The sequence below is a fragment of the Neophocaena asiaeorientalis genome, unplaced genomic scaffold (assembly GCF_003031525.2).
Source record: "Neophocaena asiaeorientalis asiaeorientalis breed wild unplaced genomic scaffold, Neophocaena_asiaeorientalis_V1.1 scaffold504, whole genome shotgun sequence".
Taxonomy (NCBI): Eukaryota; Metazoa; Chordata; class Mammalia; order Artiodactyla; family Phocoenidae; genus Neophocaena; species Neophocaena asiaeorientalis.
The window spans coordinates 5,183,608-5,205,685 of NW_020174438.1; the positions used below are offsets into that span (position 1 = coordinate 5,183,608).

The 22,078-nt window shown below is 36.1% G+C and overlaps 1 protein-coding gene and 1 non-coding gene across 2 annotated transcripts in view; both read right to left on the reverse strand.

Moving 5' to 3' along the window:
- Nucleotides 1-7,117: 7,117 nt before the first annotated feature.
- IPO7 (importin 7) overlaps nt 7,118-22,078 on the reverse strand; it is a 47,329-nt gene continuing 32,368 nt past the window's right edge. The window contains exons 13-25 of the mRNA XM_024757011.1: nt 20,342-20,431; nt 19,766-19,931; nt 19,418-19,578; nt 18,209-18,337; nt 16,335-16,401; nt 16,129-16,254; nt 15,603-15,700; nt 14,367-14,462; nt 13,450-13,670; nt 13,148-13,353; nt 11,779-11,985; nt 10,302-10,418; nt 7,118-9,249 (exon numbers count right to left, since the gene is read on the reverse strand). Of these exons, the coding sequence (XP_024612779.1) occupies nt 9,152-9,249; nt 10,302-10,418; nt 11,779-11,985; nt 13,148-13,353; nt 13,450-13,670; nt 14,367-14,462; nt 15,603-15,700; nt 16,129-16,254; nt 16,335-16,401; nt 18,209-18,337; nt 19,418-19,578; nt 19,766-19,931; nt 20,342-20,431 (1,782 nt within the window). The 3' untranslated portion in view covers nt 7,118-9,151. The remainder of the gene's footprint in view (nt 9,250-10,301; nt 10,419-11,778; nt 11,986-13,147; nt 13,354-13,449; nt 13,671-14,366; nt 14,463-15,602; nt 15,701-16,128; nt 16,255-16,334; nt 16,402-18,208; nt 18,338-19,417; nt 19,579-19,765; nt 19,932-20,341; nt 20,432-22,078) is intronic.
- Nucleotides 20,015-20,198, reverse strand: LOC112407727 (small nucleolar RNA SNORA23). Its single transcript, XR_003004821.1, has one exon. It is a non-coding gene; the product is annotated as a small nucleolar RNA SNORA23 (small nucleolar RNA).

Sequence of the window (22,078 nt, forward strand, 5' to 3'; positions counted from 1 at the left end):
GCTGCCAAGTCTCCCTTTGCTTTTCCAGTCGCTGGGGCATCATTGGTAGGAGGATGAGCCTCCTGCCTCAGCTGAAGCTCCGGCGTAGCTCGACAACGGGGCGGTGGTCTTGGACTCTGCTGGGAGACACTGCGGTTGCTTTTGCGCTTTCATGTTCCTTAGGTTCAAATTTTGAAGTCGTCTGTAATGGTGTCGCTAACTTTTTTACTTTCCCTTTTGTGTGTGTCGCAAATTAAAGGAAAGTCAAAAGGCTGAGGAAATCATTGACTCGGTCTCCCCAGTATTAAGAATGGATACAAATTAGTTGTGAAGTTTAGGTAGTGTTTCTTGCAGCTCTCAACCCAGAATTTTTCTGAGCCATTGGAAATACTAGTCATTTCAGGAGTATTCAGTATGTATTCATATGCTTTGGCAACCAGGCTGAATAAAGATGAGGTAAAGTGTGTAGACTCAAGATTTGTTAAATCTGGTGTTCCAAATGTAGATTTGAGTTACTAAGAGATTGAGAAGGATGGTCCCGTTGTAACTGGAGATTTGTGTCCTGCTTACAAAAGCTGGACAGAGTTGGATGATGTTTGATCTAGTGTCTTTGCATTTCAGGTGATTATGGAATGGCCTAAGTGAGGATAATTAAAGTTTTGATTTACATTCGAGTCCAGTTTGAGATTTTTAACGAGACCTTCTTTTAGGTAGGGAGTGAGGTGCAGGCTGCAGACCCTAACCAAGGTATAGCTACGTAATTGGTGCCCAAATGCCATTGGAAGGAAAACAGGACGTTGAGTGTCGTTTGAATACATAGTCTTTAGAAGTTTAAAGTAGTTCTTATATTTTATGCCCTTATAAGAATAAAAGATGTGGCACATAAAATTGGATTAGGTTGCTTGAAACTGGAGGAATTGGCTCATTCAAAAGTCTTAGTACCCAATGGATAGATTTCCCTTTTTCACAGAGAGTTCAGATGACAAACGAGGTGTTTTAATTTATACTTTCTGTACCTTCTAGATGTTATATCTGTATTTTATAGTCAGAAATATTATTAAAAGAATCAAAATACTTTTATGCAGTTTAGTCATTTATTACTAAGTCCTGAATCTCTAGTCTGTTAAAACACGGTAATACAGAATCTCAAAAGGAAGTTAAAAATCACCCTGTAATCGTAGTTTGCAGTTACAGGACATCTTTTTATCCCCAGGACCTACTGAGTGGTTGTAAACATTGAATGGTGGTGGTGGATAGGATACTATAATTCTAATCTGATTCAGGGAGAAACCTTAATAATGATTTTGTCATAGGTAGTGGAACTTTGTGTTACAGTATTTACCACTGACTATATATAGAACAGAGTTCAAATGTACATACTATTCAGGGCCATCCAGAATCTTCACATTTTCCCTAAATCACATCCTATCCCTCATATGTTATTACATGTTAACAAATTAATGGCTTGAAAACATTTCACTGCCAATCAGTACTAGTCCATGCTCTTACACAAAGCTGGACCTTTTCCCCAGTTTTCTAAATAGGCTAACTTATTTCTAGCCCCCTTCAAAAACTTGCCATCAAGGTTTTAAAAACATTTCTTTCAGTAACTAAAAACTTCCTGGAGAATTGGTTGATTTTGGTATATTTGTACAATGATATAACCATTAAAGTATTATATGTATAGGGCTTCCCTGGTGGCGCAGTGGTTGGGAGTCCGCCTGCCGATGCAGGGGTCACAGGTTCATGCCCCGGTCCGGGAGGATCCCACATGCCGCGGAGCGGCTGGTCCCGTGAGCCATGGCTGCTGAGCCTGCGCGTCTGGAGCCTGTGCGCCGCAACAGTGAGAGGCCCGCGTACCGCAAAAACAACAAAAACAAAAACAGAAAAAGTATTATATGTATAGAAGAAAGATACGAAGAGAATTTCCTGGCAGTCCAGTGGTTAGGACTCCGTGCTTTCGTTGCCAAGGGCTTGGGTTCAATTACTGGTTGGGGAACTAACATCCCACAAGCCGCGCGATGCGCCCAAAAAAAAAAAAAAAAAAAAAAAACGTAGAAATAATGCATTCAACTCTTAAAAGTAATTATGTCTAGGAGAAGGTGATTTTGAGTTATCAAATTATTTTCATATAGGTTTATAATAAATTTTTATTATGAATTTGTAGCTTTTGTTTAAACACTGAAGAATTTTTCTTTTTTTAAAAAACTTTATTTCTCTTGTTTTTTCTTTTCTGAAAACACTAAAGAATTTAAAACCAACTCTCTCCATTGGAAGCTGTGGCTGTTAGATGTGTGACTTGTCTTACAAACTGTAGCCCCATTTGTAAAGTAGAAACACTTATTTCACAGTGTGACTGGGAATATATATGAGAATGTAGATAAATGTAGCACAGTGCTTATCAGAGATACTTTTCAAGTGCTTAATAAATGTTAGCCCATCTCTCTCCAGTCCTCACTTTAATGGTCAACAGCAGTGGTTCTTAAGCACTTTGACAACTCCTTTGAGATTCAGATGAAAGCTATGAAAGATATACTAAAGACTGCAGTTTCATAGGACTCCTGGACCCAGAATTAAGAGTCCTTTGTCTGTAGAATAAACTCATTCAGTTAATCAGCTTCCACACCAAAAACATTAATCAGAGCTTAATTAGAACATACTTTTGGAAGTGTATGAGGAAGTTACTCAAAATGTTCCTTTCCAATCTCAGATATATAGTTCTCAGTATATATGCTGACATAGGCATAGGTATAATACAACCGGTAATGTTTTGTTAGTGGCTAATTGCATGATTCTCCTCATTTCAAGCTATCTATAGTGACTCCAGTGTGTGCAATTTTTCATTTTACCAACTCTACCCCTGGACCACGTGTTAACCCCATTCATTCATTACATCTTTGAAAATATCACCCAGTAAGTGAGCTCCAAGATTACTAGTTGTGGTTAATGTGTGTTAGGTTTATTTTAGTGGGAAACTAAGAGGAGAGTAAACTCAATTTACAAAATGTTATCAATCTAAAGCTCCTGAAGATTCCTCCTGCTACCCACCCAAACTCGCACCAGCTAGGGCTATTTGATAGGGTGATGGGATTTAAAAAACAAATGAGCAGCTGGTAGCAAAACAAAGTATTGGGGGGAAGAATACTTTCCCTATAATAAGGGGATAGCTAGATCTTAATTTGTATTTAATAAACATTTTATGTTACTTTTTAGAGAACTTTAAACAAATTTGAGGCTTAAGAAAACTGAAAATTGAGATAGTCATATATCATAAAATTCGGGCTTCCCTGGTGGCGCAGTGGTTGAGAGTCCGCCTGCCGATGCAGGGTACACGGGTTCGTGCACCGATCCGGGAGCATCCCACGTGCCGCGGAGCGGCTGGGCCCGTGAGCCATGGCTGCTGAGCCTGCGTGTCCGGAGCCTGTGCTCTGCAACGGGAGAGGCCACAACAGTGAGAGGCCCGCGTACAGCAAAAAAAAAAAAGTTTGTAATCTCATATATCATAAAATTCATCATTTTAAAGTGTACATACACTTAAGTAGTTTTTAGTATATTCACAAAGCTGTTCAACCATCACCATTATCTAATGGAAAACACTTTCATCATGCCCAACAGAAACCCTATGCCCAATAGCACTCACTCTCCATTCCCTCCTCCCTCCCCACCCCTGCCCAGTGTTCCCTAACCTATTGATTTGCTAATTATAGATCTTTCATGTAAATGAAATCCTGTGTCTGACTTTTCACCTTGTTTTCAAGGCTTATCCACATGTAGCATGTAATTGTACTTCATTCCTTATTGCCAAATATCTGATTATTTGGATATACCACATTTTGTTTATCCATTCATCAACTGATGGCTATTTGGGTCCTTTCCTCCTTTTGGCTATAGTAATGCTAGTATGAACAACTGTGTACAAGTTCTTGTGTGGACATATGTTTGATTTCTCTCAGATATATGCATCATCTGGGAGTGGAATTGCTAGATGACACTATTTTCTACCTTTTGAGGAACTGCCAAACTTTTACACAACAGATAAGCATTTTACATCGTATCAACACTATGAAGGTTTCAATTTCTCTTCTTCCTCACCAATACTTGTAATTGTGCACCTTCTTGATTATAGACATGCTAGTATGTATGAAATATCGCATCATGAATTCTGATTTGCATTTTCCTAATGACTAGTGATGTTAAGCACTTTTTCCTATGATACTGGCCATTTATTTCTTTGGAGAAATGTCTACTTGGGTTCTTTACTGTTTTTAAGTGGGGTTTTTGTGTTGTTGAGTTCTAAGACTTCTGTATATACTCAAGATTAACAGATATTTTCTCCCATTCTCTGGGGTCTTTTCACTTTCTGGAAAAGTGTCCTTTAAAGCACAAAGTTGTAAGTTTTGATGAAGTCCAAGTCATCTGTTTTTTATTTTTTTGCGGTACGTGGGCCTGTCCTGTGGTGCTTGTTGCTTGTCCTGTGGTGTTATATCCAAAAACTATTACCTAATTCAGTCACGATTTACACCTGTATTTTTTTCTAAGAATTTGAGATCTTAATATTTAAATCTTGAAACCACTTTGAATTATTTTGTATATAGTGTTAAGGATCCAACTTCATGTTCTTACATGTAGATACCCAGCTGTCTCAGAGCCATTTTTAAAAAGATTCTTTCCTACATTGGTTTTGGGACCCTTGTTGAAAATCAATTGACCATAAATTTAAGGGTTTATTTCTGGACTATTTTATTCCTTTGGTCAGTATAAGGTATTTATCCTTGAGAATTCCCTGGTGGTCCAGTGGTTAGGACTCTGCACTTTCACTGCAGAGGGCACAGGTTCAGTCCCTGGTAAGGGAACTAAGATCCCACAAGCCACGAAATGCAGCCAAAAAAGAAAGAAAAAAAAGTATCCTTGCTAGTACAATCATGTTTGCTTTAAAGATTGTTTTGACTATTCTGAGTCCCTTGTATTTCCATACAGATTTTAGAATGTTTGTCAATTCCAGCAAAAAAGGTAGCTTTTACGAGGATTACACTCAATCTGCAGATCAACTTGGGAAGTATTGCTATCTTCACAATAGTATGTCTTTCAATTCATGAACATGGGATGTCTCTATTTAGGTGTTTTGTAGTTTTCAGAGTGTAAGTTTTTCACTTTTGTTTATTCCTAAGAATTTTGGGGATGCTATTGTAAATGGAATTTTCTTAATTTCACTTTCATTTCATTGCTGCTGTATAGAAATACAACTGATTTGGGTATATTGATATTATATCTTGCAATCTTGATGAAGTCGTTAGCTCTTTGTGTGTTTATGGATTCTTTAGGGTTTTCTGTGACATCATGTCATCTGTGAACATAGTTTTACTTCCTCCTTTCCAATCTGGATGTCTAATTGCCCTGGCTAAATCCTCATGTACAATGCTAAAGAAGTGGCAACAGTGGACATGCTTGCATGGTTCTTGATCTTAGGGGGAAGTGTTTTTAATCTTTCATCATTAAGTCCATTAGCTTTAGGGTTTTGGTAGATGCCTTTATTCAGGTTGAGGAAATTCCTTTTTATTTCATTTTGAATTATTAAAAGGATGTTAAAAGAAACTTTTTAAAAAGACTCTGGTAGGAAGCATTTAAATATAGGAAATACCAAGTGTTTAATTGGCAAATTTCTATCTATACATGAAAGCAGAACCTATAAATACATAAAGGAATTATCACCTGTGCTTTTATTATTTTCTTATTTATTTTTTGCGGTACGCGGGCCTCTCACTGTTGTGGCCTCTCCCGTTGCGGAGCACAGGCTCCGGGCGCGCGGGCCCAGCGGCCATGGCCCACGGGCCCAGCCGCTCCGAGGCATGTGGGATCCTCCCGGACCGGGGCGCGAACCGTGTCCCCTGCGTTGGCAGGCGGACTCTCAACCCTTGCGCCACCAGGGAAGCCCTCATCAGTGCTTTTAAAAAACCTCGAAGGGGAATTACGTCTCAAAAAGTTACTGAAAATATATTCCTCTCGGGCTTCCCTGGTGGCGCAAGGGTTGAGAGTCCGCCTGCCAACGCAATTCTGGATTTCCAGCTGGATGTCTAGTTTCCCTTTGTAAAAACCACATGCACCAAAGTGTGAAGTGCTATTATTGCAAGGGTGGCCAACCTCATCAAGGGTAAAACCTAGAATTCAGGAGGGATACTGATAAATATTCACAATCTTCACCAAAATTTAAAATTATATAGAACAGAACTGACATTTTTATAACCAATATGCTTTAATGTAATTTTAGGTCACTCATTTTACAAACACTTATGGAATGCCTACTATGCTTAAATCATTGTGCTAGATCTTCCCAAAGACACGATTTATATTAATACAATTCCTAATGACTTTTTCTTCATGCTTGCTTCAGGGACTACATCTGGGACTGAATAGCAGCACATAGCCATAGGGCTGCAGTATGGCCACCCCTGCTCTACACTCTGGTCTCTTCCAGAGGTGAACACAGCAGCCACTATCTTGATAAGGTGTGTAGATTAGTAATCACCATTCTGTTACCTGCAGAGAAATAGATTAACATCCTTTATTTAATACTGATAAACGAATAGCTTTTATAAAAATGGATGGCTTAATTTTACAAAAAAGTGAAGATTTTATGCTAATGTCAGCCATTAAAAAAGACAAAATACTGAAACCCAGACAAAATCAGAATTAACTTGTATAAATTAAAAAAATAAGTTATAGGTTAGTGAAACTGTGGGAAAGGCTGTATGTTAAATAAATAAATAAAATCTACATGCAACTAATTACAAGTTTATAAATACTACTCTCGAAAAGTTATCTAAAAGTCCTGTAACCTTACTTAAAAACACTGACACATATCAAGATCCATAATCTATAAGAAACTCTAATTTGATGTTATATTTAAGGAAATACTGAAAATAATCGAGGTATATATTTGATGTATTAGAAACTACCATCTGAACAATATTTAATATTAAATATAGTTTAATTTTAAGGTCTTTCATTTCAGTCAAAACTCCATAAACGTAGATTAGTTTGGACTGTATGACAGAGGAGACAATGAAACGTGTTCTCAAATACATGCCAATACATTTTCTTTAAACAAAACCTCAGCAAACGAGAATTTCCATACTGTGCATGGGAATAACTAAAACCTTTATTAGATATGGTTTCCAGTAACAATGTGAAAATTGGAATTATCAATTCAAAGAGCAGTGAAGTTTGAAATTTAAAAAAGTAGACTAGATATTAGGTAGGGGATAAAAGGTAAAGGAAGACGAAAATGTTTAATACTGTTCAGTATCTCCCCTCTGTACACAATGTTGCATATATACAACTACTCCACTTTAATTTTACTGATTTTATATAATAGTGAAATCCCCTGAAGCAACCTAGGGTTTACAGATGGTGTCCAACTTGGGGGAAACAAATTAGGAACACACTTGATTAACAGTTTTCACCCACACATTTTAGACAGACATTTTTTTTTCTTTTTTTGCCAAGATTTTCATAGTAAATTCATAAATATAGGAAATACTTTCACTCCTTCAGTGTCAAAATAGAAAACCAAACAGTGCCAACAGTAGTGGCTTAATTACTGGCATACAAGAAAAACACACCACCAATGGGTTTTCTTCATTATGCATTTTAAATAATGTGTGCATGTTTCATTTTTACAGTTATAAATTTTCTGGTCTGTTTAGACAACAGCACTTAATAGTCTTGAATCCATTGAGATGTTGCTTTCAATTTGAAATATTGTGTGTATAATGTATATAAAAAATAAACCAATGTATGACTCTTCTGACAGATGTTTAATATCAATAAAAACTTATTTTTGAACATGCAGTTAGAAGAGAGGGAAGCAAGCCAACCTTTCTACATTGTCTTGTTGCTGGCCTGTTTCTGCAGTGGTATCAATAGTGGTTTTTGGAGGGAACCCTGTGCCTTCAGCCTATCTAAGACCAGATACCACCATCAACAAGAGGGGGAGAGGAGATGGGAAAAGGGAGGTGGGCAGGTGTTAAATGTCAATTTTAAAAGTGTACATTTTGTGTTCTTTCTAGGTATAGCATAAAAACAGATCAATGAGGAAAAAATTTATAATTAGGAAAAAACTGCAATCAAATGAAGACATAAAAGCCGAATTAAGTTCTTTTAATAGATTGCATATATAGATGTTTAGCCATACTCTTTTATCAACTCTTTAAGAGTAGAACTTTATATCCAATTTACATGCTTCAAATATCATCTTTCCTATTTGTTACAGTAAGGTCTTGTATCCAAATATCCACTTGTACACTGAGAGCTTTAAGAAAAAACAGGACACAGAGGGAGTTGCCATTTTTAGCAGCAATGAAATATCACTAACCCCTTTTAACATACCGAATTCAAGTCACTATCAGAGGTGAGTGCACCACAAAATCACCAGATACAAAATTGCTAATTCATTTTTAAATTAATAACTCGAAATTACCCCTGCCCCCCACCCCATTACATCCCATCTTTTTATAAACAGCAAACATTTTGCTATTTTATACATAGGCTAGCAGGCTTGTTTCAATATGAAAGTGCTAATTCATTTACAGATTTTTTTTTAATCAGTTATGTAGTGCTACAATAAATGTCCAATAATCTACATAGGAACAATCTTTGATGATGAAAATGATGAAGATTGAATAAGGCTATCGATTACCTTATCTTATTTACATATAAAGAATAGATACCCAATGGTGAGGAAGAGACAGAAATCGGACAAATACTCATAGGTGTAAAAATTACATCTACCTCTGAGCTTATACTGTAAATGAGACATTTTAAATAGTCCTGTAGCCCATGCCTATTTTTTCCTCGGAAAAAGAAAAGCTGCCTTCATGACATCCCCTCTTGTTGCAGATTTCCACAGTGTCACTTGAACTTTCAGTCAGAATCTTACTTTCTTCAAAAAATAAAGAAAATACTCCCTGCCCCCCAGGTTACTTCCCTCCCCCGCCAAAATTCCTCTGGATTCATTTTCAGTGCCAAGTTGCATGATCAGGTCCCACCTCCTGGGGTTTTTTTTGTCCATCTATTCATCAATTAGTTTAGAGTGGATAACATGAACCAGTTCTGGAACCGCTACTAGGAGGAACACAAGCTCTTCACTACAATCACACTGCAGGAAAGTGGTAACTCAATTCATCCCTGGTGCCGGGCCTCCAAAACTGAAAGAACTTGGCACAACTGGAGCACTGAATTTGTATCCTCCATGCTTCTCAATCATTTTGGATTCTAGAAAAACAAATATGTGAATGTTTAATAGAGCATTCGATCACCTTACTGCTTTGGAGAAAAGAAGGAATTGACAGACATTAACAATAGCTTAACCATCAGTATTAGCCAGGAAGTTCCAAACTTTGGCCTCTGTTCTCCCTCCAAATGTATAGAAGAAAGAGAAGAGTATATTATGTAGAGAAGACGAACTCTCTTGTATGCTACAGACTTCTTAGCCAACTTTCACTTTGCATTGTTTAAAAAGAAAAATCTTTACTCTATTTTGAGTCAAATACTAAATCAGAAGGATCCAATCTCCAAAGGTAATTACAGCTAATGAATCTAATGCAGGCAAATTCAAATTAAATACTTTAGAAACCTGTGCCTTTTTTATAAGGAGGAACCTCTTTGAATATAAAACTAGTCTGACGCAGTATTAAGACCTCTAGAAAACTACTAGGCTGTGTATTATCTGAAACATCCTGTATTGAAAGGCATACTGAAATGTTTAACGATGAAAAGAAATGATGTCTTTAATATAGTTTTTAAAAATTGCAGTTTTCAAAAAAAATTGCAGTTTTCATAACTTTAAAATTCACAATTTTAATGGAATTTTCTACTATCAAACCAGCCCCATGAGATTTAGCGACCTTATCAAAGCTACTGCATACTGAAAGTAGTCTTCAACTATACTTAAAATCAGTAAATTATGGCCAAAACCAAAATTCCTTTTCTCATTCCTACAGATTGGAATGAATTTCTTATCACCTCCAACAACTGTAGCTTTTATGTAATTTTAAATTACTTAATTTAAATTTTAAAGCTGCATCAAAGTCATTAATTGCATTAAAGAGGGGTTGAGGTTGGGACTTCCCTGGTGGTCCAGTGGCTAAGACTCTGCGCTCCCAATGCAGGGGGCTCAGGTTCGATCCCTGGTCAGGGAACTAGATCCCAAGAGTTTGCATGCTGCAACTAAAGATCCCGATGCCGCAACTAAGACCTGGTGCAGCCAAATTAAAAAATAAATATTAAAAAAAAAAAAAAAGAGGGGTTGAGGTCAATTAACATACCATGGGCTGCTCTTCTTTGATCAGCTAGAGTTGCTATATCCTGTAACAGGTTTCTTTGTTCTTCATTAAGACCATGAGTCAGAGCCTGATACCACACGGGATTACGATTTTGTATAGCTATCAAAAAGAAAACAAGGGAAAAAAGGGCAATAAGAGAGTCCTGGTAGTTCTTTTCTGTTCTATTCCCTCTACTCCACCTCCAATACTGAAATTCTGATCGAGTTTATATTCTCCCAATAATAATCTAAGGTATTTTAAATTACTTGTGAAAAAAAGATACAGGGGGAAAAAAAATTCTGGTTTAGCATTATGCCTCAAAAATCTAATCATAGTCATAATTCTTATCTCTAGTAAATAAGGATTTAGAGCCTAATCCAATTGTTATACAATAAGTAACAAACTAGGGAAACTAGAAATAAAGTTAACCCAAACCCCTTAAAAGATTCAGAGTTAAAGCAACTTATTTTTTTCTGCATTGCTTATTCAAAAAAACCCTTTCTTAGATATATGTACTGTCTTTCCATAGAAAGGTGCTCTGCAGTATTTAGTTAAAAATGTTCTCTATAACATGATTTTCTACTTCTACTTTATTGCATTTACTGTGGATGAGCCTTCTATAATAAACCATCCTTTAGGGATTAACATATGTTTAAGTATACAAAATACAAAGTCATGGACAAAAGCCAGTCAGTAAGTTCTTGGCACTTCAATCAATCCTTACAGCCTGCCATGTAGCTCAGAAACAATTCCTTGTGTTTCTGTAAGCTCGCATCACAATTGCTTTGTCATGGGCTTGGAAGATTAATGCTTTGGTTATCAGAGAATTTATTCTACATCAACGTTCATAATGCATAGGAATGATAAAATAGCACAGTAGTTAACTCTGGAGGGAAAGGATGTTCAAATATAGTGCCAATTCTAATTTCTTAAGTTGGGTTCAAAACACAGATGTAAAAAACAAAAACTGGCACCTAGTATTCCGTAGCCACACACTGTGAAACAGGAGAAAAGAATAGAGATTCCAAGACCATAAATGTTATATAAATGGTCAAATTCTCAGACAGGTAAGCATGGGTTTAGCCAGGGGGAAAAAAAAGATACACAAATACATAAACATAAGAAACAGACATAACAGTAGATATTTCTAGGGAAAGCTGGGAGGTTAGAAATTAGAAGTAGGAAAAACAAACTCGTTGTATAAACTTTTTGAACTATACAATTTTCCTATGACGTGCATATTTCAAAATGACAACCTAAATAAAAGTAAAATAATAGGATGAGGAAAATACACTGAATCTCTAAGGCAACAGTAGAAGTAACTTTGGTTACTCTGCCTAACAATCCTAAATCACATTTTCGTTTGGGTTTGAAATACCCAAAACCCCTTCTTTAAGGGGCAGACGTAAATAAGAACAAATTGATTCAGGAAAATGGATCATATGGAGCTATCTGAATTACATATAACAAGTTAACTTACTTTGAAATATAGCTTTAAATATCTGATACTCATCAACAGGGTTATCTTCATCATCAATGATCGTGGAATAGCCTTCCAGGGCAGTTTCTTCAGCGTCATCTTCTTCCCAGTCTTCATCATCTCCATCTTCGCCTGCTTGCTTAGCCAGGATCTCCAAATATTCTTGTCCATCTTCATCAATATCATCTTCATCACTCCCCAGTTCCTCTGCCAAGTCATAAAAAGGTGCTCTTCTTAACACTGGAATATTCTGTTACTCACTGTAACTCAGTGACAGTGATCATTATTGGTGAATTACAAATCATAACTGAATAAATTCAAGGAAGAGTTCCAGGAATTGGTGTTTAAATACATATTCAGCAATAAACAGAAAAAAAATTCTCATAGAAATCTAAGAAAACTAACCACAACTGTTAGTACTAGAAGTCTGAAAAAGGACTGCATAATATGAGAACCAGCACTTGGTGTGCTGAGACTTATGGTATATACCAAATCAAATACCAACAGTACAGTAAAATAGTTTATTATATCCACAGAATACCTTTTATGAGATTTTTTTTTTAAAGCCTAGCTGGCTAAGATAGTAAATGATAAAAAGACAAAAATGGCAAGTGTTATATTTTGAAACCTTTACAATAATTTCTTCTAAACAACATCCTATCAGTTTATATTCTTGTAGTCTATACTGTCTTACAGGTGAAATGTATTAGCCAACATCTAATTAACTTAATTTTACAGTGTAGATATAGCTAGATTTTAGCACTAATAGACAGATGTTTACCAACACTAAAAACCTGCCAACAGGGCTTCCCTGGTGGTGCAGGGGTTGAGAATCCGCCTGCCAATGCAGGGGATACGGGTTTGATCTCTGGTCCAGGAAGATCCCACATGTTGTGGAGCAACTAATCCCATGTGCCACAACTACTGAGCCTGTGCGCTCTAGAGCCCGTGAGCCACAACTACTGAGCCCGCGCACCTAGAGCCCATGCTCCACAGCAAAAGAAGCCATCGCAATGAGAAGCCTGTGCTCTGCAACAAAGAGTAGCCCCCACTCGTCACAACTAGAGAAAGCCCACGTGCAGCAACAAAGATGCAACACAGCGGAAAAAAAAAAAAAAAATATATATAAGAACACACAAAAAAACCTGCCAACACTGGAACTATATACGCCTAGAACTGCTTTACATAACGGTGATACAGCTGAAAGTTCCTGCCTTCATGGACCTTACACTCTAGTTCTGTGAATGAATGAACATGAAAGCATTTGGCTATGATCCCACATTTCTTTAGGAGAAGGGCGAAAACAACAAGTCCAGTGATATTTCTAACTGGGTAATAAGACTGGCTGCCTCCATTGCAAATCCCTTACCCGTTTCATCATCATCTTCAGCTTCATCATCATCATCACTGTCATTCTCGTGTTCTGCATGGCAGGCATATGCTCTTTTTAATCCATTAAATAAAAGAATAAAAGCTGGCAAAATCTGTCCAGAAACCTGATTTAAAACTTGTGGTATTTGTTCCATATCAATAAGAGCACATAGGCCCAGAACACACATCTTTCTGTCGTGAAGCCTAAAAAATAAAATAAAATATTTCCTTATTTTCCTTTAAAAAAGATTTTGCAGAGTTCCTTACAAAGTAAATAAAGATCCAATATATGTCACTTACCCCAAGAAACAATCAACATCATTAAGCCACTGTGTAATAAAATGATTTGTAACTGGTTCAACATTATTAGGGAAGCGAAGATTTTCTAAGGTGTTGAGAAGTAGGTGTGGATTATAATACAAAGCTGCAATGGCAACTTGCAGGCACATTGTTCGAAGTTCACTTGTCTTCACCTCTCTTGTCAGTCTCTCTAAAGCTGCTTCCACGAATAAGGGAATACACTGTAGAGAAAGACAGCGAAACATTCCAAAACTGTAAGTAATGCAGCCGTTAACTACCCACCCATATTAACTTTCTTGTTGCCTCAACTAACCCCCCTTCCATTAAATGATCCAATTTTTACTGTTGAGCCAATTCAGTGGGAAATCCAATTTTAGAGAAAAATTGGTCCTCACTGAGCTATTAGAGCCCCACCACAATAGCAATATTGGATTCAAAATATCCCTACTGACTAACCTTATTGTGGTAATCATTTTGTAATATAAACATTTATCAACTCATCACACCGTATACCTTAAACTTATACAACGTTATCTTTCAACTATGTCTCAATAAAGATGGATTTTCAAAGTCCCGTTGAAATTCACCATGGAAATTTAATGACTAAATCTATCTTATTGCAAAGTGATAGTGTGGCAAACAATACTCTCACAATATACTTAAAAAAAAAATCTTGTCAAAACTTACCTTGCATAACAAGTAGCCATAAAACTTGCCAGTCATATTTCCATACATATTAAATATACAATCATTATTAAATACTGGTTAAATTTTAAATGAACAATTTTAACATGTTATCTAGGTGTCATAATAAACAACATACAAAATATATAGAACAAATGCCCAAAATGAAAAAGTGAAGGGAAAGATTCCCTCTCTGAATCCTCCCAACACGAATCATTAATAGCTTCACTGACCTGGTCAATGCCACGCCCTTTGCACTGCAGAATGATGACCTCTAGCAATTTTGCTGCATGACATTCTGCATCTTCTCCTGCAACTCCTGTAAGAACCTGATCAATACAAAATATAAACTGCAAGGAGGCGTCACAAAACCTTGAATCAGTCTGTAGCTGCTGAAGTATTTAAGGTATTCTAATTAATATGAGTGACTGCAATAGTCATTGTACAGACTATAGTCTAAAGCACCCATAGGATTTGGAGTTATTCGTCTGTAATACTGGTCTACATAATCAAAGCACATCCCATGTAGTGCCATTCTGGACCATAGCAAGTTGACAACCGCTATGTCTAAAAACATACTGACAATGGAGAGTGAGATGAGCAGGAAGTAGAGGCAATCTGTTGATGGCAAAGGCTGTTTCCAGACAAGAAATAAAATCATGGATTTGATGTGCTCATTAGCACTAGAGGAATGTAAGGGTTAAGGATAAGGGTTTTGGAATAGGAAAATAGATGGTATAGACATCTCTGTTCCCAGAGTATTAACATAAACAATATAATTTGGCAATAAATAATAAAATAACTAGATGATTATTTTGTGACTAAGTGTTCAGAAAGGAATGACATCGATGAGGACAATCACATCTAAAAACTTCGTAAAGTGAAATCATTTTTTAAATGCCTGGTGTTGGGACTTCCCTGGTGGCACAGTGGTTAAGAATCCACCTGCCAATGCAGAGGACACGGGTTCGAGCCCTGGTCCGGGAAGATCCCACATGCCACGGAGCAACTGGCCCCTGGCGCCACAACTACTGAGCCTGCAAGCCACAATTACTGAAGCCTGTGCGCCTACAGCCCGTGCTCCGCAACAAGAGAAGCCACCGCAATAAGAAGCCCATGCACTGCAACAAAGAGTAGCCCCAGTTCGTCCCAACTAGAGAAAGCCCACACGCAACAAAGAAGACCCAATACAGCCATAAATAAATAAATATATTTATTTAAAAAAACCCCAAACCCAAACATTTATAACTCCGATTAAATGTCAGAGGGCAGACATAAAACAAATACTTGTCAAAGCCATTACTGAGAGATCTAGAAATCAAAGCCATTTTCAGTTTATAACTATTAAAGCTCTTATTCTGTCAGACCCGTATAATATGTTCACCATAATGTGGTACCACGTCTCTTCACAATTTTGTACTTTTTATAGCACCAGCCTCACATGCTTATATTAACTAAAAGTGACCTACCTTTTTGCACATACTGTATATCATTTCAAGGTACTTGGTATCAGACAGAAGTGTGTCTGTATCAACTGTTACATAATTATGAAGCAGAGGCATCATATCTGTATTAATAAAAAGCATCAGTTAAGTATCTTTACTAACATATATGCTGTGTTTCTGAAAAAAATCTCAGAAAAAAAAAAGCAAGTCTGAATGTTCTGTCCCTAAAGTTCACTTTTAATTATTCACTTATAATTAAACATAAAAATGAGGCTATTATTAAAGTGCATTCCTTCATATTTAGCAGTTAAAGATTATACAAAGAAGACTGACAAGGGGCAGAAGGTAAGAATCTGTGTTAAAGAAAAAAATCTCAAGTGATAACTAAATCAAAATGTATAATGGGTCATCTTTGAGCACTAACTGCTACTGATAACTTATCCAAACAACAAAATACTTAGAATATTCAAAAGTTTGTATTCAAGTGATACACTAAAACTGAATACAAATGGGGAGGAATCCATAGTATTTCTATGATGACTTGACTTACCTGTAAAGTAATCAAAGCCATCTTGCTGAAAAACCTCAAATACCAGAGGTAGTAGCTGCCACATCTGTGGAGACACTTGTTGACATGTCAAACTATGTGCTAAAGAGAAGATCTCCTCGTAGAATTCTAAAAGAGAATACTGAGTCATTAGGACGCTTGCTCATATGAAATAGTAGTGTATTCTTAACACAATCAGAGATATATACCTAAGACATGCTGTTGTAAAACAGTTCCAATGACCTGTAAGCAGATTCCTTCAAGCTGCTGGGTTATCTAAAAGAGAAGAAAAAAATCATATGGAATTGTAGCACACTGAATGAATTATTAAATAATGTATAATAATTCAATGCATTTCAATGTAAAGTCAATATTGTGAACAAATTAATATTTTAAACCTGTTTCGAAATGACTCATATTATGAAATTATGAATCAATATGGGTATGAAATTTATGAAACACCATTACAATGAGACGAAGAAAGAACATGCATAGTTTATCTATAAAGTAAAGGAAAAAAAAAATTTCCTGGAAAAATGCAGGTAAGTATGAAAATAAAGGAGCCACATCATCCTGCAGACTAAAGTCTTTTTGTGTGTAAACATAGATTAATTCAGGCCAGATATAATAGAGTGTAATTGAGATGTAAATCAGTAGCTTACTGAAAAATTATTTAAAATAAGGCATTATTCCTACCACTCCCAATAATTTTTAAGCCACCTCCATTTATATAACAGTGAGCTAGGCCCCCAAGTCATACAAGATAGACAGAAAATACACACTCCCCTTTTGTCAGTATGGTCCTCAACTGGATCCCAAATCCCTGGAAGTCATCAGAATGTTTAAAAAGTGGGGGAGAGGAAATGAGATAAAATTTACTAATCAGGGGCTTCCCTGGTGGCGCAGTGGTTGAGAGTCCGCCTGCCGATGCGGGGACACGGGTTCATGCCCCGGTCCGGGAAGATCCCACATGCCACAGAGCGGCTGGGCCCGTGAGCCATGGCCGCTGAGCCTGCGCGTCCAGAGCCTGTGCTCCACAACGGGAGAGGCCACAACAGTGAGAGGCCCGCATACCACAAAAAAAAAAAAAAAAAAAAAATTTACTAATCAGATGTAGAAGCAGGATATCCATTTCGAATACATATACTCAATACATCTTCAACTCTTCAAATACAGTAAGCAATTGATTTGTTAACCATAAGGTAGCTATAGGATTGCTCATGGCTTCTAGCTATCTCCAATTATAATCTACAAAAAAAATCTGAAAGTTTACTGAAACTCTCAGGTTGCAAAAGGCAGTTTGTAGATAATCTGAAAACATGATTTATGGATTTAAATATCTGCATTGTAATTATAAACACCAAATTTAGAACAATGCTTACTTCTAAGGGAAGGAAGTAGGGAAATGAGATTAAGAAGTGGTGCCCTAATGGTTTCAATTACATTATCTGAAAATTTTTCTTACTGGAAGTCTAAGGATATACCACGGAATGTTAAAAATCTAATAAATTTAGGTGGTGGGTAAGGGGTACTGGTTAGTTTTCTATGTTTTTTACTCTTTTCTGTATGTTTTAAATAATTCCACTTTTAATATTCATTACAATTCGCTTACCTTTCCAAAAGACAATAGTAAAAGAAGAAAACTAGGAAGATGATGGTGATGGTTGCACAACGTGAATGTACTTAATACCACTGAAATGTACACCTAAAAACGGTTAAGGTGGTGTATGTTATATGTATTATACCCTAACTAAAAAAAATTTTATTAATAAGGAAAACTAGGAAGAATATGTTTTCCTAGGAATCACCATAATTTTGGATCTGAAAGGTAACCCTAAGAGGGAGCCAAAACCCAGAGCCTTGAGGGTAAAGATACAGTGATACAAATACCTCCTTCCTATTCCTTCTAAAATATCTGTAAGGTACCTACATAAGGGTACTAGTTAATAGATAGCAAAATCAAGGTATGTGAGAAGATGACCAGAGAATAGGTAAGTCAGAGCCCTCCAAAAAGCATAGAACAGTTGATGAAGAATGGCTTGAAATTCCCTAAAACCTTTACAACACTGGATCGTTTTCTTACTTCTTTATGATCTTCAACTACACTAAGAAGTGTGTCGATGGTATTCAGGATTCCCATAGCAGTAGCTGCTTTGTCATCACTTCCTTCTTCATCTGGCCCAGTCTGGATTACTTGATTAAATGTCATTGCCTACATTCAAGAGAATGTAATTAAGGTTTGCCATTAAAGCAGTATAAACATGTTTTTGTCTAAAACTTTTAATTTTTAAAATGTTCTCACTAGGACAGCACAACCGATCAGCATTTCCAAATCAACTAATATTACTTAAGAGCTTGGGCTCTATAATCAATGGTACTGCTCTGCCACTTACTAGGTCACCTTAAACAGATTACTTGACCTCTTTTTCCTGACATCGCCATAGATACTGTGGGCAAGGCATAGAAAGTGCTTAATATTATGAATATTTTTATTTAAATTACTGGCTAACATTTGACAATGCCCAAATACTAGTCATCAAGGTTTTTGTTGCCATTGAATTCAATCATTTTGAAAAATACTGAGCAACTGAGCAAAGTCATTAGTTATGAGGAATCATAATAATCAGCTTTTTATAATGCAATATACTTTTAATGAACACTACTATATTTATCCAAATGTCTTTACCCACTTCAACATCAGCTGTTAAAAATATACACAGCAAATACCAAGAGTTAGATTCTTCAAACCTCAGTATTTAGCAAGAATACAAACTGCACCAAGTAAACCATTGTATAGAGAATATGAATGGATAATTGTTGGGTACATGTCCATATTTTCTATTACCCTTAAATAATTTACGTTGTTAATTCTCAGAAGTTCAGGGCTATTACAATAGACAAAGGTCAACTACGAAATAACTATTTACACAAATTTCACTTTAAAAATCTATTTATAACGATTATCTATCTTTCAGTTGGTCCAAAGCATTCCAGGAAACCACACAAACAAGGCAGTCATGATGCAATGTGAGTACAAGTAAACAGCTCTGCACTGTAGAGGCATACAGCTCAGGTGTGAATCCCAGACCCACCCCTCCTAATTTGGGCAAATTACTTAAACTTCTTATACCTCACATTTTCTCTCAGTATAGAAATATTCCTCATAGGATCGTGTGAGAATTAAATGAGTTAAAATATATATCAAGGGCTTAGAATGGTGCCTGACATACAGAAGCTCTGTGAAAATACTGTAATCTAAGTAATGCATAAATGACTGGTTCAAATAACATACCAAATGTTGTGTCATTTCTACTGCAATAGGAGTAACTTCTTCACTATACTCGCAGATCATTTTCTGAATTACATTGGTAAGATCATCATTTTCTGTTTCTCTTATAATATGAAGAAGAGCCTGCATGACAGGTCTGATGAATGGTGTGATGTATTCTTTAGCTGTAAGAGAAAAAAACTTTTGGCCCAAACAGCTAAAACTCCTTAAAACCTGACACAATATATACCAAAGAGTAAACAAGAAATCGTTTCAAATAAAAAGGAAGACAATATATCAAGTTTCTACGATTATGCCTTGTACAATTATGTGTAAGCATATTGCGCTATTTTTGAGATATAAATCCTTTACCTTTCTCTTGATTGCTGATCAGCACTTGAAGTGCAATGGCAGCTTCCACTTTAACAGGCATTTCCCTATCATCAATCAGACATCTTCGTGTCAGCTCTAGGGCTGTTTGCAGGTTCTGGTCACTTTTGAACTTCACTTCACAAAAATAGTGAAGGACCCAGCAAGCCTTTTTTTAAAAAAAAATGCAGTGAGTTACTATAGGTATCTTACATTAAATTCCACCATGTGACAATATCTCTAGTGTCAAAGTGCTGTGTGGGAATTTGGAGGCTGGCCAGTGGTAGATATGTCCAAAGACACAACACTCGACCAGTACTATGATCCCAACTTACTCTTTGGCTACATGATGTTTGTGTGGATAGCAAGACCTGAATGCAAAACACAGACAGACACTGCTATCAGACACAGATGAAAACTATGCACACATTATGAGCAGCCATTTAAAGACTTATACAAAAGTCTAGAATAAAACATGGCTTTAAAGTGAACATTTAAAAGTTTCCATATAAAAGTCCACATAAGCAGTTATTCATTACAAGACATAAATGTATAAATCAATACAGCTTTAAAACATACCCTCGCTCTCATGTAGCCTAGTTCACTGCTGAAGAGAGGGAATACATGATTCTGCAACATATATTCCATCTGATCTTTGTAGATCTTTTTCTGTAAAAATAAAGTTCCAAATACAATCATCTCAAATGCCAAATAGATACACAAGTTTTAAAAATGACTACGGATGTCAAAACATACATTTGTTCTGGAATTTTGAACCACAAGATCCACATCCATTTTCTTATTCTCAAACATTACTATCAAAAATCACTGGGTACATTTTTTTAGTCCTTTTACATCATTTGTTTAGAAAGCAATTATGCCAAATCTTAACATCAATGGTGTTTAAGTAATGGGAAGAGTGGTTAATTTTATTCCTTAGCTTATTAAACGTTTTTTGTTATAAAACTATTTATATAAAGTTATATTAATATAACTATAAAACGTTAATATAAAACTATTATAGTGAAAGAACCTCTCTGGAAAGGTTCTAAATGAACAATACAACATAGATTGAGAAATATCCTGCTCTCAGGGTAATAATCTGGATATCTAAAGATACTCCTGTGAATCTTAAAATAGGATATTTTCTAAACGGTAACAAGTTTTTAAGAAGAGTTCCTTGAATTGCATATTAGGATCAACATTAAAAACTGACAACACTTTAAAAAACGAAAGTGACTAACGAGACATGATAACTAAATGCAACGTGGGATTCTGGACTGGATCAGGGACCAAATAACAAAGGACATTAGTGGGAAATCTTATCAAATGTGAAAGAGGTCTGTAGATTAGTTAATAGTATCATATCAATATTAATTTCCTGGTTTTGAGAATTGCGGCACGGCTATCTGTTAACATTAGAAAAAGTTGGGTGACGAGTAATGGGAACTATTTTTGCAAATTTTCTCTAAGTATAAAATTTAAAAATATAAAGTTAAAACAAAAACCTGAATGTGAGAACTCACTCAAGATTCCCACACACATAAAGGTAATTTACCCTTTATAAACGAAGAGAAGAATGGGTGGACAGATATAGAAAAGCTGAAAGATACACAAAATATACCCACAAATTAATGGTGATGAATTCAGTGGAGCATCACATGCAGCAAGGTTTCTGGGAGTAGGATGAACTGTTGTCTAAATATTTACTTATACTTTGAAATAGTTATTTATTAACTTTAAAGTGAAAACAAATTTCAGATCTTATGAAGTCAGACGAAATGTGTACAATTAAGGTGAGGTTTCTAAACATACATCTAATCCAGTCAGCCATTCTTTACCAGAAAATGTGTGCCACAAAAGCATGATGTTCCTAGGCTGTGAAGGGATATATTCATGCTTACAAACTTCCTTAAATATCAATTTTCTGAGAAGAAAAAAAGACTACTTTACAATTGTCTTGCAACATGAAAAGAAGATAACTCATATGCAAAAAGAATTACCTTCAGCACAAGCAACAGCAAAAAAGTATAGAGGACATTATTTCAAAATCAAATTAAATGTGTACTTCAAAGGACATCAGCAAGAAAGTGAAAAGATCATCCACAGAATGGCAGAAAATACTTGCAAACCACAAACAGTTGATCTTTGAATAACGAGGGGGTTGGGGTGCTGACACTCTGCGCAGTTGAAAATCTGCATTTAATTTGCAATTTGACCTGCATATCTGTGATTCCGCATCTGCAGATTCAACGAACTGCAGATCATGTAGTTCTGTAGTATTTATTGTTGGAAAAAAATCCACGTGTTAAGTGG